We start from the raw sequence: 14793 nt of genomic DNA on the forward strand, positions 1-14793 counted from the left end.
ATCCTTCACAGATTTGTTGAACTACTCCAAACAAAAAAGATGTCTTTAGGGCTGGGGATGTAGCTCATTTGACAGAGTGTTTGCTTAACATGCATGAAATCCTGGGTCCTATTCCCAACACTGTATAAACTGGGCACTGGTGATACACGACTATAATCCCAGCATTGGGGAGGTGGAGGCAGAGGATCAACAGTATAAGGCCGGCCTAGCCCATACAACAAGACTATCAACAAACAAACATTTTCTTTGCTTTTAATTAACAGTTGAATAATTTTTCAAAATTATAATCAAAAAATGAAAAATAGTGATTATGTATTAACATTCGATTTACTTTTACTTTTCCAAATACAACGTAATCTTTATAAAGAAACTTAATTTTCAGACAAACTAGGTATAAAAATGTTATCCAAGGTCTCCATTAAATGAAACAAGTTAAGGTAAAAAATACCAAACATGGAGTTAACATTAATTTTAATTTTCTCATGCAAGTAATACCAACTTAAAGTTCAAATACATCAGTGTAGGGAGCTGTGGATACAGCTCAGTCAATAAAGGGCTTACTGTGCCAATCAAGCACAAAGACCTGAGTTTGATCCCCAGAACCCACATAGAAATGCTAGGCACCGTGTCAGGCACTTGGAGTCCTAGTGCCGGGGAGGCAGAGATGAGACAAGCCCTGGACCTTGCTGCTAGCCAGCCCAGTCTAATAGGCAAGCTCCAGACCAATGAATGAGCCTGTCTCAAAATCAGGTTAACAGCACCTCAGTAATAGCACTGGAGGTTGGCCTCTGGCCTCCATATACACATGTACACACACGCATGTACAACATAAACTCAATAGAGCCACAAGGAAAAAGTACAACAACATGCTCATCATGTCCCCAAGGGGTGTTGCTGCTAACAACGACATTTCATATTTGAGGTAACGTTTAGCATGCAAACATGGGCACAGACACTCGGCTTTTCATCTATCATACCGTCATCTCTCAATGCCGACACTATGAACCTCATCAACCCAGTCTTTCTATTGTTGTTATTCTTTGAGGGGTCTTACTATACAGACGGCCATGAACTCTCAATCCTCCTGCCTCACTCAAGCGCTGGGACTGCAGTGTTAGTTGCCATGCTGCTTTAATCTAGTCTTCCTTAAAGCGATGGGTCTTTTGCTCTGTCCTCAGTTCATGCACACTTAGGTTGTGGGTTGTTGACAAGTTTTCAGTGTATAACAAATCTATGTGGCACATTTGTATAGATATTTCCCTAGATATATCCCTAAAAATAAACTGGCTGATCAAAGGTTGTACACTTAAAAATTTTAATACATATTTACAAACTTCTACCAAACAGACTTTACCTGACACTGAAACCAATGAAAGAAGCCATTCTACTGTAACTATTTTATGCCAAGTGTGAATCATCAATCATTAAACAATGATAATGAAATACATTTTTCATATATCATTTTAATTTCTACTTCACTGTTATCAATGACATTGACCATATTCTCATGAAAAAGCTTCAATTACTCTGGGGAATTGTCTGATAAAAATTATTTGTCAATTTTCCATCAGAAGTATTATTTTACTAGTAATTTATTCATTTAATTTTTGTTGTTTTTTTGAGACAGGGCCTGTCGTCCTGGAACGTGCTAGGTAGACCAGGCTGGCCCCACGTTTGTAGATGATCTTCCTGCCTCTGCTTTCCCAGTGTGTGGATTACAGATGTGTCCCACCAAACAGGTTTACTTTTTGTCATTAAAAGGTGCTTTGGGGCTGGAAGGGTAGCAGAGTGGTAAGAGTGCTCGCTGCCTCATGGAAAAGCCTGGTGTGGCTCCCCAGACCCGCACGCCCAACATGATATAGGTAGGGTTTGGGGAGCAGGGCAGGGGCAGAAACAGAAGGAGTGCTGGGGCTTCATTACTGCAAGTCTAGCCAAGTGGGGTGGGGACTCCATGGGCAACAAGTTCAGTGAGAGACTCTAGTAGGGAATAAGGCAGGCATTGATAGAGGAGGGTTCCTCTGGTCTTCACACATGTGCATACACATATACCTGCAACACATGGACCTACATGCACATATCATGCATACACAGTGTTCTTTACAATGAAGGGTACCATGCTCTTAATGTATTCAAATACTTTCAAGAATATTCTCTTTCTCTATATAATTACCTTTAGGCAATCAAATTATTTAACTGTTATAGAGAAATGACTGAGAAATCCATTCCTCTTCTAATGATCAGAGTTCATGGGGCTTGGGCTAAGGATATAGTTCAGCTGGCAAAGTGTCTGGCTAGCAGGCATAAAGCCCAGGGCTAATTCCCCAGGACCATCTAAACTATCCATGGTGATAAGCACCTGTAATCCCAATACTTGGGAGACAGGAAAATCAGAAGTTTCTGCCCAGCCTGGGACACACATGAAACCCGATCTCAATGATCCCTCAAGGCCTGTTTCTGATCTCTAGTGTTTTATAGTGGAGTCTGTATTAGTCACAATTTTACTAATCTACACCATCTCCTCCCAAACATGACATACACTTTTCTTCAGCTACTCATTTCTTGCTTTTTTGCTTTTTGTTTGTTCTTGTTCTGGTGCTGGAGATCAAACCCAGGACTGGAGTGTGCTAGCCCTCTTTCAAAAGCTTACCTGTAACAATAATCAATTCACAAGAAACAATGCACCAGCAAAATCCTATTTATATGAGTATTTCTTGCTAAGAGATTATTTGGACCAAAATGAGTTTTAAAAGGCGAGCTATTTTCCTACTTGAAAACAATATGACTCCATTTATACAAGCCTTTTATTGTGCCTTTCAGTAAAGGGTGATGTTAACTTTAAAACAAATGAAGTTAAGTTTGTATAAAAGGCAGAGAGCTAGTTTTTATAAAAGTCTAGGTGGAAAAAATGATACTGATAATGTGTGTTATACAATGCTATCATGAGTTCCACAGCAGACTTCGCTTTACCTTGATGATTCGGTCACCTGTCTGCACTCCAGCCCGCATGGCTGCTCCATCTGTGTAAGAAATGAATTGCTTAGCATGCGATTCACTGACACATCTTCTTGAAAGAGAAGTAATGTAACAGCAGTTAAAAATGGGCTGTAAAGGATGGCAGACTTGGGTTCAAATCCTACTCCTACCATCCACTGCTGTGAGACTTGTTTATGATTTTTTTACTTGAAGACTCAATATCATCTATAAAGTGTTCCCACCTTTAATATAATATTATCTACCTGAAATTACAGGACCCAAAACAAAAGAATCCACTGTATTATAATAGCAAAAGATATGACTGTCATTTGGGACAAACATCCATATCTCTTTAGCCTATCTCTACTAAAACATCACTTTAATGCTACAAAGAAATCAAGCTGCAGAAATGTCAGTTAAGTGATGACATGTAAAACATCATGACCAAGAAACTGTGTAGTTTCTATAAGCTATAGAAAAGCTGTCTTCTTTCTATAAAGTCACCTGGGACGAATTAATTCTATAGCCCCATAGACAAATACAGCACAAAGGTCCACATCCTGCAGTCTGTATAAGTCTATAAGAGACATCATTGAAGATTTGTTATGCTTACTCTGCTTGCTTCAAAGTGACAAAACCGGTTTTTGTCTTTGAGACAGGGTCTCACTATACAGCACCGGCTAGCCTGGAATTCACTATGTATACTAGGCTGTCTGAGAAATCAGAGATCCCCCTGCCTCCACCTTCTGGTGCAAAGATTAAAGGCAATGTGCAACCATGCCCTGAAACAAAACTATTTTTTAAGATGCCTTGCCTTCTTTAACAGACTGTACGAAGACTGGATTGTCTCCACTGACTGTCAGCCCAAATCCATTGTCGTCTTTCTGGATGATCACACAGCGTTGAACAAGACCTGCAGAACAACCACAGAGTAATGGAGGAGGGGAGAGAAAGACAGTGAGTATGTATTAGTGATGAACTGTTTTCTACCTGGAGAAATAAAAAGTAACTCCTGAAGCCCCTATGAACACTAACCCCATAAAACAAATATAAGAACATCACAAAGAACCGTGGGTACCAGTGTCAATGGAGAGTAGAGTGGACTATCAAGGACAAGCTATAACAAACTGAAAAGGATGGATTTTTAGAGATGAGACAATTAAAAGGAAAGCCAATTCACAGCTATGCTATTAATTTATAATAGAAATTCTTCCCCCGGCTCTGAGCTTTAATTGGTACTTTACCCAAGAAAACCAAATATTATAGGCTTATTGGTTAGGAACATCATATGGAAAATTCCAAAGAAATCCAAACTTAATCTCAGAAAAATATACTGAAGGAAAGAGACTGTAAAAGACAGGAGATATGTAGAGAATCCCTGCAGTCATTCTCCCAAGAGCTAAGGGAAGGAGAAGAACAAGAGAAAGCAGAAATTAGAAGTACCTGTAAACTCAACTATTTCATCTCCCGCATATACTCAGCTGGTTCCTTCTATCTAAATAACAGAGAAAACTGTGAAGGCGAGATAAGAGAAAGAGGAACCCTGCAGGCTAGAGAGATGACTCATGGTTAAGAGCACTTGCTGCTCTTCCCAGCACCTTCGGTCCAGAAGGCTCACAAATGCCTGTAACTCCAGCTCCAGGGGACCAAACACCTTCTTCTGACTTCCTAGGGTACCCACACACATATGTTACATATACTTCTACAGACATATACACATACATTCAAAAGAAAAGAAAAAATATTTTTAAAAGAGAGAAAGTGGAACTCAACCAAAGAAAGAGTAATGTCCCAAAGTAGAACCCTCATTACTTCTTGTTTATGAGCAAGCACACCTGAAGACCCTAAACTCTGGGTTGGCCAGAGACTTGATGTATGCTTTCAGCTTCACAGACATAGAGCAGTTCATCAAAAGCCAAAGTATATGACATGCAAAATAACAAAAAGATAATGAGGATCAGAAAACAAAAGCTTCTAATAAAGAGTTTATAAATAATCTTTATTAAGTCTGGTGTATAACAGGTATGAGAACGATTGCATAGCAATGATGTATTCTTGTTATTTTATACTCTTTCTGATGACAGCACCACTACGTAAGCACACTAACACCAAAAAGTGCAAAGACCAAACCTCCACATAGAAAGCATGAATCTGAGCATGCACCCTACACAAATCCAACATTAAAAACCCGGAGGCTGAGGACATGTGGCACTGCTTTTCCTGCATAAATCGTTGAGCTTAAACCAGGAAGGGGGTGGGGTCATCACAATATCAGGCCAAAGGCCTAAACACAAGACCTAAAACTTTAGCACTGGCTGTGGTGACACACACCTTTAATCTAGGCTCTCTCGGGAAGCAGAAGCAGGAAAATCTAGTGAGTTTCAAGGCCAGCCTGGTTGGTCTACATAGCAAGTTCCAAGCCTTCTAAAAAAAAAAAAAAAATTAATTTTTTTTTAAAAAACTAAAAATATTTAGAAGACACGAAAGAAAAAATTTCAAGACCTTAAGACAGTGGTTCTCAACCTTTTAATACAGTTCCTCATGTTGTGGTGACCCCAACCACAAAATTATTTCTTTGGCACTGCACAATTATAATTGTGCTACTGCTATGAACTGTAATGTAAATATCTGATATTCAGGATATCTAATATGCAACCCCACATGTTGAGAACTGCTGCCTTAGGAGGTAAGCACAGATTTCATAAGACACAAAATGCACCATCAAAGAAAAAACTTCTAAAGAAACTGTAGCAATGAAAAGATAAGCCATACACAATGGAGTATAAAATCTAGTAAAGGTCTGTGGAGGTGGTAGTAGTGGAGGAGGAGGAGGAGGAGGAGGAGGTGGTGGTGGTGGTGGTGGTGGTGGTGGTGGTGGTGGTGGTGGTGCACGCCTTTGATCCCAGCACTGGAAACAAGCAGGCAGATCTCTGATTTTGAGGACAGCCAGGGACACACAGAGAACTCTGTCTCAAAAAAAGAACAAATAAATAAAATAAAACAAAAAATAAAATCTAGTATAAACTCTGTGTCCAATTTAAAAGCAACTCCAGGGGCTGCAGAGATGGCTCAGCAGTCTAGAGCACTGGCTGCTCTTATAGAGGACCTGGGTTCAATTCCCAGCACCTACATGGCAATTCACAACCTCCTGTAACTCCAGTTCCAAAGGATCAGACACTCTCTTCTGGCCTCCAAGGACACCAGGAATGTATGTGGTACATATATGTACACACTGGCAAAGAATTCATTCACGCAATATAAAAATACATCTTGAAAAAAATTTCTTCTTTAAAAATCTAATTCAATAATGAAAGCCATATTAAAAGGAATAAAATATTTAAATGAACATAGGAAAGACACACCAATAGTTAAAAGACACATGCAAGGTACTTAACATCTGCAACATTCAGGGAAGTCTGAGTTCAAACCAGAGTTCAAACTACTATGCACCAATCAGAATGGCTAAAAATGAAAAGACTGAGCACATCAAGTGTTGGCAAAGATGTGGGTGACTGGAATTCTCTGAACATTGTCAGTGGGAGTGTATAAATTCTTGGGAAAACAATTTGGAAACTTCCTATAAACCTAAGATTATATTTACATATGAAAACAACTCCAATGTCCATCAACAGATAGAAGGAGAATTATGGCACAGTCAGACAATAAAATGTTATCTTGAGAGAAAAGGGAAAAAAAGGAATGCTTCCATACATACAGCACATATGGGTGAATAGCAGAAGCATCATGCTAAATACAGGAGTCCACACCCTACAACTCCAAGAAGGAGTAAGAGAGGCTGAGCTACAGCAGCAGGATGCAGAAGAGCATCACCAGGGAAAAGTAGGAATGACCACAGCTGCAGCGGGAACAAGGGCACTTTTTGAGTGATGCACATGATCTGTCTCAATTAGCATAATGGTTGCATGAGAATATTCAGTTGCCAAACTCCTTCAAACCACATAGTTAAAAGAGTATAGTCTTATTTTTTTGTAATAATGCCTCAACAAAACCAGGTTTCAACATTAAGAACTATTACACTCTTTCAATTCTATTAATTACCAAGTAGTAAACGGTACTTGTTTTTACAAATACTGAATTGTAATGAGGGCAAAATAAAAACACCCATCAAATTCAACCTTTTCTTTAAATGTCTGTGGGTGTTTTACCCGCCACGTATGTGTCTGTTTACCACAAGCACACCCAGTGCCTACAGAGGCCGGAAGAACTGCAGTTGGAGGTGGTCACTGAGCTGACATATAAAAGGTGGGAATTGAACCTGGGTCCTCCTAACCACTGAGCCATCTCTCCAGCCCCCAGAATTAAACCTTTTAAGATTTGATATGGTATTGCAATGTAAGCCAAGAGGTTATAACAGAAAGATGAACAAGTTCAGGGCCAGCCTGGGGTATATACCTTAATTCCTGCTCCTACCACCACCCCCAAAAAAAAAAAAAGAGAGAGAGAGAGAAAGTGGGATGTGGAAGCCCCATTAACTCCAGGAAGCTAAGGTAGAAGGCTCATTTTGAGTTGTAAGGGAAGAGGATGGATTCAATCTTTTTCACTTGTTCTATGCTGTTCTTTCAGGAAGTCAGAAAAGGATGGATATGAATACATAAAATGGAAAGCATTCTCTGCAAATCTCTAGTAAGCAACATCAAAGAGTAAGGACATAGCTGGGCTAAGGGGAAGACTCAGTGTGTTAAGGGCATTTACTGTTCTTCCAAAAGACCCAGGTTCAGTTCCCAGCATCCACATTGGGTAGCTAGAGCTGGACAGGGGACCCAAGGCCTCTGACCTCTGTGAGCCCCTTGTACATACCACAAGTAGGCACACACACATAATTAAAAACAATAAAAAATAAATTTTTTTTTTTTTAAAAAAAAAAGAGTAAAAAAAGTAGAGGTTGGAGAGATGGCTCAGGAGTTAAGAGCACTTGTTTTGCCAGAGGACCTGGGTTTGGTTCCCACCACCCACATGATGGCTCACAACCATACTTAAGTCCAGTTCAAGGGGATCCAATGATCTCTATGATCCCTGATGGCCATGAGGCACACGTGTGGTATACATGCAGGAAAAATACTCACATACATAAAATAAAATAAATCTAAAATAAAATAAGAATAAAAAAGAAGCAAGTAGCATTTTGTAGAAATTTTCTAAACCCATGCTTGTTTTTGGAAATAAAAATATCTGTGGCCTCCTCAACATTATTCGAAATTTCAAAATTAGTGTTGTGAATTTAAAAATAAAAATCAACTGCTTCCCTGGTTTTGCACACCATCTTATAAGATCTGAAAAACACTGTATAAGGCTTCTTCTCTGTGTGTGGCATAAGCATATGTGCTTATACACGTGTGCACATGTGGGAAGGCCAGAAGACATTGTCAGGTTACATTACTCTTTAAGAGAGTTTGTCACTGATCCCAGAGCTTACCATTCAGTAAAGAAACCCTGTCTCCACAACACATAGGGTCAAAAAGACAGCTCAGCAGGTAAGGGAGCTTGCTCCAAGCCTGACAACTGAATTCAATCCCTGGAACTCACATGGTGGAAGGAGAGAACAGATTCCAACACGCTATCCTCTGACTTCCACACTCATAGTATGGCTTGTGAAAGTGTGCATGTGCGACACACACTCACTAATTGTTTTTAATGTACTATGGGGCTGAAGAGATGGCTTGGAGGTAAAGCATGCTTGTTCAATCATGAAGAACAAAGTTTGAATCCCAGCACCTCTATCACAACCACACATAACTAGTCTCAAGGAGTCCAATACTCTCTTTTAGCCTCTGTGGGCACCCTCACTCACATGTGCATTTGCTCACACAGACACAAAGAAAATAAAAACAAATCTTTGGGGGAAAAAGTAATAAAAAATTTAAGTCTGAATTTATTTTCCACAAAGGAAATTTAAATACCACTCAACCATTTTTAATAAGAAAAATCATAGCTCTAAAGATTATTCACAGTAGGAAAACAACTGAAAGGAACAGTAATGAATGATCTGCTTGGTAAATTTCCAGCTGTAACAATTTAATTTCCCATCTGTCCCTAACTGATACCTCTACCGACAAGTTTTCTTTCTTTCCTGTCTTGATACTTTACTTCAAAGCTGATCAGCTAGTGTCAGGCTTATTCTCTCAATGAAGTAAAGATGCTCTATCAAATTTACATGAACATTATCCTTTCCCAAGTTGCACTTTGTCATAATAACAAAGAATATGGATTTCTGATGTAACAACATAGACATAAAACCAACATAAAATTGCTTTTGGAAGCTGGGCAGTGGTGGTGCACACCTTTAATCCCAGCACTAGGGAAGCAGAGGGAGGCAGATCTCTGCAAGTTTGAGGACAGCCCGGTCTACAAAGCCAGTTTCAGCTTTGTATACAAAAGGACAGCTACAGCTACACAGAGAAACCCTATCTCAAAAAAACAAAACAAGCAAAAACCTCTTTTTTGTTTGTTTGCTTGCTTGCTTGTTTTGAGAACACATCTTGCTAGGTGGCTCAGGAGGTCAGTTTTGAACTCACTATCTATGGTCCTCCTCTGCTGGGATTACAAGAGCACACTGCCATGCACATCTAAAACTGCATCTTACTCAACAGGTAACTACCTGTTGATAGTATTTTGAAAGTGAAAAAAAGCTAAGTCTTTGGAACGCTTTGCAGAGGAAAAAAATCGATAAAGGGTCTGAAAATTGCTGAGAAGGTATTCTCAAGTTTTACTATAAATATATTCCTGAAAAAGGGTTACAACTGTAGTGCCAGATAGTAAATTTGAAGACACTGAAGTGTTAAACATGCAAGGCAATAAGCTAAGCCTTCCATACTACATTTGCTTTAGAAAGCATGCATTTAGTCTTTCTTCACCTTTGATTGTATTGCATGACCAAACTTCTCTGAGTCTCACCTCCTAAGAATTAGCTGCAGGGAAGGGTGTGGGGCAAACCATGTGCAACCTAATAAAAACAGCTCAGTTTTCAACTGCTGCCAGACATCCGTGTTTTATGAGTAAGACCTCAGATAATCCTTTGATTAAGAAGCTTCTGCATTCTAAGTGCACAAAGCTGCCAACACAAGGAACCTCAAGCTCCAAATACACTGACTTCATTCTCTTAGATGCCCACCAGAAACAAATCCCTTTTCTAAGTTATATTTTCTTCTCCTTTAAAGTTTTTTTGGAAGGGAAGAAAAGAGCCAATTAAGATGAGTCTAGATTTTACCATCTATTCTCTCTACTAAAATACATCATCTTGTCTTCAATAATCATTCATTCAAAAACTCACTTCCAGCAAATCAGGCATTATGGGATTTGCAACAATGGTACAGATGCAGTAACTCCACACAAAGCCAGATGCCAGTGTTCAGAAACAACAAATGTAGCTGGGCAATCCTAGAAAAGCACTATGAGGGAGGCAGTATTTTTTTAATTGACAAAATTGTGTGTTATTTTCTTCTATAATACAATGTTCTGAAGTACATACACATTGCAGAATGGCTAAATATAGCTAATTAATCAAAGTTTTCCTTTATATGGTTATTATTATTCTGGTAAGAATATTTAATTCACTCTTTTTACAGCTCAAGAATATAACACATCCTCCTAAGGCATGAGGGACAACAGGTCTCTCAAACTTATTCCTCGTATCGAAGTGCATGATAATGATGCATCAGTGCCTGAACTGAGCCTCAGAGAACAGACAGGATTGGAAACTGCAGAAAGAAAACTAAGCACTCAAGACAACAGAAACTACACTGAGCAAAACAAGAACACCAGGACATACCCTGGAGGAAAAGAGCTGGAAGCAGCCTGGTACTCCGAGGTGAACAGATTAGGGCAGAATGATAAACTGGAATCAGTGTACAGTATACATTAGTATTTATCTGTGCTTTCCTAGCAAGTGAATAACCAAACCCATTATTTTAGTAATATTAATTTGACAAGTCAAAACAGACTATAGAATCAACATGAAATTGAAGTATACAAAGTTACAAATCTAAAGCTGGCCATGGTGGCACAGGCCTTTAATCCCAGCACTTGAGAGGCAGAGGCAGACAGATCTGAGTTTGACTCCAAGCCAGGTGCTAGCATTAGGCATCTGTACTGGCCCGTCCTTTGGGTCCTGACAGGATACATCCTCAGCTGCAGCCACTAAGAGCACCCTCTGTGTGCATTCGCTACAATTCCTTATAAAAGGCAGTCTTGCCCACCTCCTGTCTCGTTCTCTTTCTCTTCCTTCCTTCTCATCCCCAGGGACCGGTCTCTGCCCCCTTCTCTGCCCCTTCAATCCCCTCCCCTCAGTAAACGTCCCACATGGGCCCTGTTGTACAGTGTGACTCCTTCGTCCACTTTTAAAATACAACATTTGGTGCTGTGACTCAGACAGGCTCTCCTGGCAGTCTGAGGGGTACCTGCCACAGCCCGACTTTCCCACCTAATGGAGCCTTGGGACTCTCCATCCAACACTGACAATTGGTAAGCCCCCGCTTCTTCACTTCTGGCTATTTCCCACGAGTGAGGCTTCATTTCTCAAGCCCAGTCCTCTCCTCGCCTTCTGGCTTTTCTTCAAGTCCTGGTACCGGGCAACTGTGTCTCTCTTGGGCTCTCAGGCCATCAGCGCCTGATTTTTGGATGATGACCACTGAGCAGCCTGTGCCTCCTCATCGGTCCTCACTGAATTTCTGAGACGCTAGACATTCCAGCCCTAGGACCTTCTCTACCTCACTCATGGAAAGCGGGCCTACCACCACATCTACCACCCCACTTAAGGGCTAAACTTCTCTGTCTTTACCACAATATCCCTTAGATATCGATTCAAATGGCTGCTTACAGGCACCTCATATCCTGGTATTTCACAGGACCTTTGCAACTTCTGCCAGCAAAGGATAATTGGAAGGAGGTACCCTATTTTCAAGTGTTTTCTTATCTTCACTCTAAGCCCTCCCTCTGTTCTTCCCTCCTGTTCCGACTCATCTCCTGATAGCTATGGAGCCTGTTAAGCTGCATTTCCTCTTTCATGAAGTGAACTCTCTCAAATAGATTAAAAAAACAAACCAACCAACCCTTGGGGTCTTATACATCTAACTCCCTTAAAGAACCCGTGTTGGTTTCTGGAGCAGCAGCGGTGGCGGCAGCAGTCCGCCTCTGCTGTCAAAGCAGTGACAGCATGACCCACCGCCAGGCAGAGCCCACTCCCTTGGTCTCTTCTCTTGCCTCTTACTCCTCTCTGTGTCTCTCTTTGCCTCTAATTCCCTCTCTTGCCTCTTCTTTTCTCTCGCGCGTCTCTTCCTCTTGCCTGCCTCTCTCAAGTCCCCACTCTGATGCAGCCCTTCATTCTTTCACTTCCGGCTCTCCCCTTCTCAATAAACTTCTTGCACTAACTCTGTTGTGTGTTTATACACACACACACAGGAGCAGAGGTACAAACACACATACACACACATACAAAAACCTGTAGAGTTAAAGTAAGCTGCCAATCAAATAAACAGATAACTCAAAGAGAAAAGAATCAGATCAAAGAAATTTTACAGAAAGCAAGAAAGGGTATCTGCATTGCTGAGCAGTTCAGAGGAGGTGTGAATGCAAACAATGCTAACAGTTCTCAAGCAAGATACTCTCATTTTCCTTTAAGATAATGTGAGTCCAGAAGCCAGATTTCAAGTAAGAAGAGAAGAGTAAAAGAATGAGTTATGAGAACACAGAAGGCTCATGGAGAATGTTCTTTGCAAAGCTGAAGGACAGAGAAAAAGTTGGTAGGAGCAAGAATCAAACCAAGAATTCTCCTTTTAAAGATGAGAAACTTGAATGAGAGAAAGGCATGATATTTAAAAATTATTCTCTGAAATACACAAACCATATCCAAGTACAGGTTGATCATTCCTAATCCAAAAATTTGAATTCTAAAATATTCCAAAATCTGAAACATCTTGAATGCCAGTATGATGTCACAGTGGAAAGCTCCACATTAACTACACATGATAAACCTCAATCAGACCATTCAAAATTACTAAAAATATTACCTTCAGAATATATATATGCATATATATATTATGAAATATGAGCAAAGTTTATATCAGGACTCCATCCCTACAAATCCACTGTATATATGCAAATATTTCAAAATCCAAAACACATCTGGTCTCAAGCATTCCAGGTAAGGGATACCTGTGCTAAAAGTTTGCTTCTAGTATGGTCTAAATGTTCATCTCCCCTCAAAACCTATGTTGCTGCCCTACCTCCCAATGTGATAACATCTGCAGGAGGGCTTTTGAAGGCAGGCAGAGTTAGAGGAGATGATGAGGGTGAGACTCTCATGACATAGTAAGAAGGGACCCCAGAATCTCAGTCTCTCTCCAGAAGGTCCATGTGAAGGAGGAATAAGAAAGCAGCCATCTGCAACCTCACCAGCCTACAGGAGCACTTACATATCAAACTTCCAGCTTCTAGAACTCCCAGAAAATAAAATTTCTGTTCTCTAAGCCACACAGACTATGGTATTTTGCTATGGCAGCCTAAGTGTGCTAAGATGGCTTTTAAGAGACATGGCTTATTCTTACACAGATTCCCACAAAGTTCTTCATTACAGTACTAGAGATATGCCCATAATCGCAATACTCAAGAAGTTGTGTGGAGTTTAAGGCCAGGCAGAGTCATATAGCAAGACTCTATCTCACAGCAACAACAACCTAAACATGGTGGTGTATACCTGTAAGCCCAGCACTCAAGAGGTGGATGCAAAGATCAGGAATTGAAGGCCAAATAGGGCTATATGAGCACCTGTCTCCAAAAAAACTACATACAATAGAAAATGAGCATATTAAAATTACAGTTCAGAAAATATATCCATACACATGCAATAAACTCCAAAAGGTACAGGAGACAAATGGAATGTTGACCAGACTGCACTGAAGTTTTACAAAGTTTGCTTTCCTCTTCAAATGGGCAAAGTCAATCTAACTCTCAAAGCAGCTCTAAGAACGGCAAAGCGAGTTTGAAATTATGAGTGACATTTGTACTGAGCACCAACTAAAGAATTTTATCCCAAGAGAAGAGAATGTACACTCTCCACAGCTTGAAGTGGGCCTATAACAAGACCCTCACTGAGCGGAATGTCCCTGGTTGCTAGGACTCTACTCAGTCATATCCTATTTCCAAACTTTCCTTGCCTCCCTAGCGAGCACTCTTCACCTAACCTAACTGCACAGTCTAAAGTAGCTTCTCCACCCACCATGGTCACAATGAGAAAGACTAACATTCGCATGCTAGCTGTCTTAACTAACTCATCCCTCTAATGAGTGTTTATTGAGGAGTCACAGTTCAAATCCTCCAACAACAATCAAAAAAAGGAATTTCAAGGGTTCTCGAGGGACAAACGCACTAAGAGGCCACACCCTACTTCCTGAGCACCACTTAAAATGCTTCTGTTCTACTGAGCCAATGGCATGTCTGGACTAGTATAAAACTCCTATCACTCTAAGAAAATTATTAGTACAATATTTTGTCAGACTCCTAAATCATTAGTCCTCATCCAACATGAACAAGCTCCTACACCCACAGCAAAGATCTGGAAAAAGGTGAACAAAGTGAACCGCAACACTGAAAAGGCTTCTGGGGAGAATGGAGATACACACATAATGTTCACAGTCCTCAGCAAAGAAAAACTACAGGAAGAGCCTTACTTACAATAGAAACACAGAATATTAAAAACTACTCTGGAGGAAAGAAAAGCATAAACTCAATGTGCCACAAGGCCTGGTAAGCATTTCCTTTTGATCTACACAACAGAGAAAATCCAACATAAAGTACTAACTGCTTCAG

At 40.3% G+C, this 14793-nt stretch overlaps 1 protein-coding gene across 4 annotated transcripts in view; it reads right to left on the reverse strand.

The window, feature by feature from the left end:
- Positions 1–14793, reverse strand: part of Arhgef12 (Rho guanine nucleotide exchange factor 12) — a 138488-nt gene that overhangs the window by 60066 nt on the left and 63629 nt on the right. For all 4 annotated transcript variants that reach the window (XM_059267682.1, XM_059267680.1, XM_059267681.1 and 1 more), the window contains 2 exons: positions 3788–3886; positions 2968–3017 (listed from right to left, as the gene is read on the reverse strand). In XM_059267682.1, the coding sequence (XP_059123665.1) occupies positions 2968–3017; positions 3788–3886 (149 nt within the window). The remainder of the gene's footprint in view (positions 1–2967; positions 3018–3787; positions 3887–14793) is intronic.

The sequence above is a fragment of the Peromyscus eremicus genome, chromosome 7, assembly GCF_949786415.1.
Source record: "Peromyscus eremicus chromosome 7, PerEre_H2_v1, whole genome shotgun sequence".
Lineage (NCBI taxonomy): Eukaryota > Metazoa > Chordata > Mammalia > Rodentia > Cricetidae > Peromyscus > Peromyscus eremicus.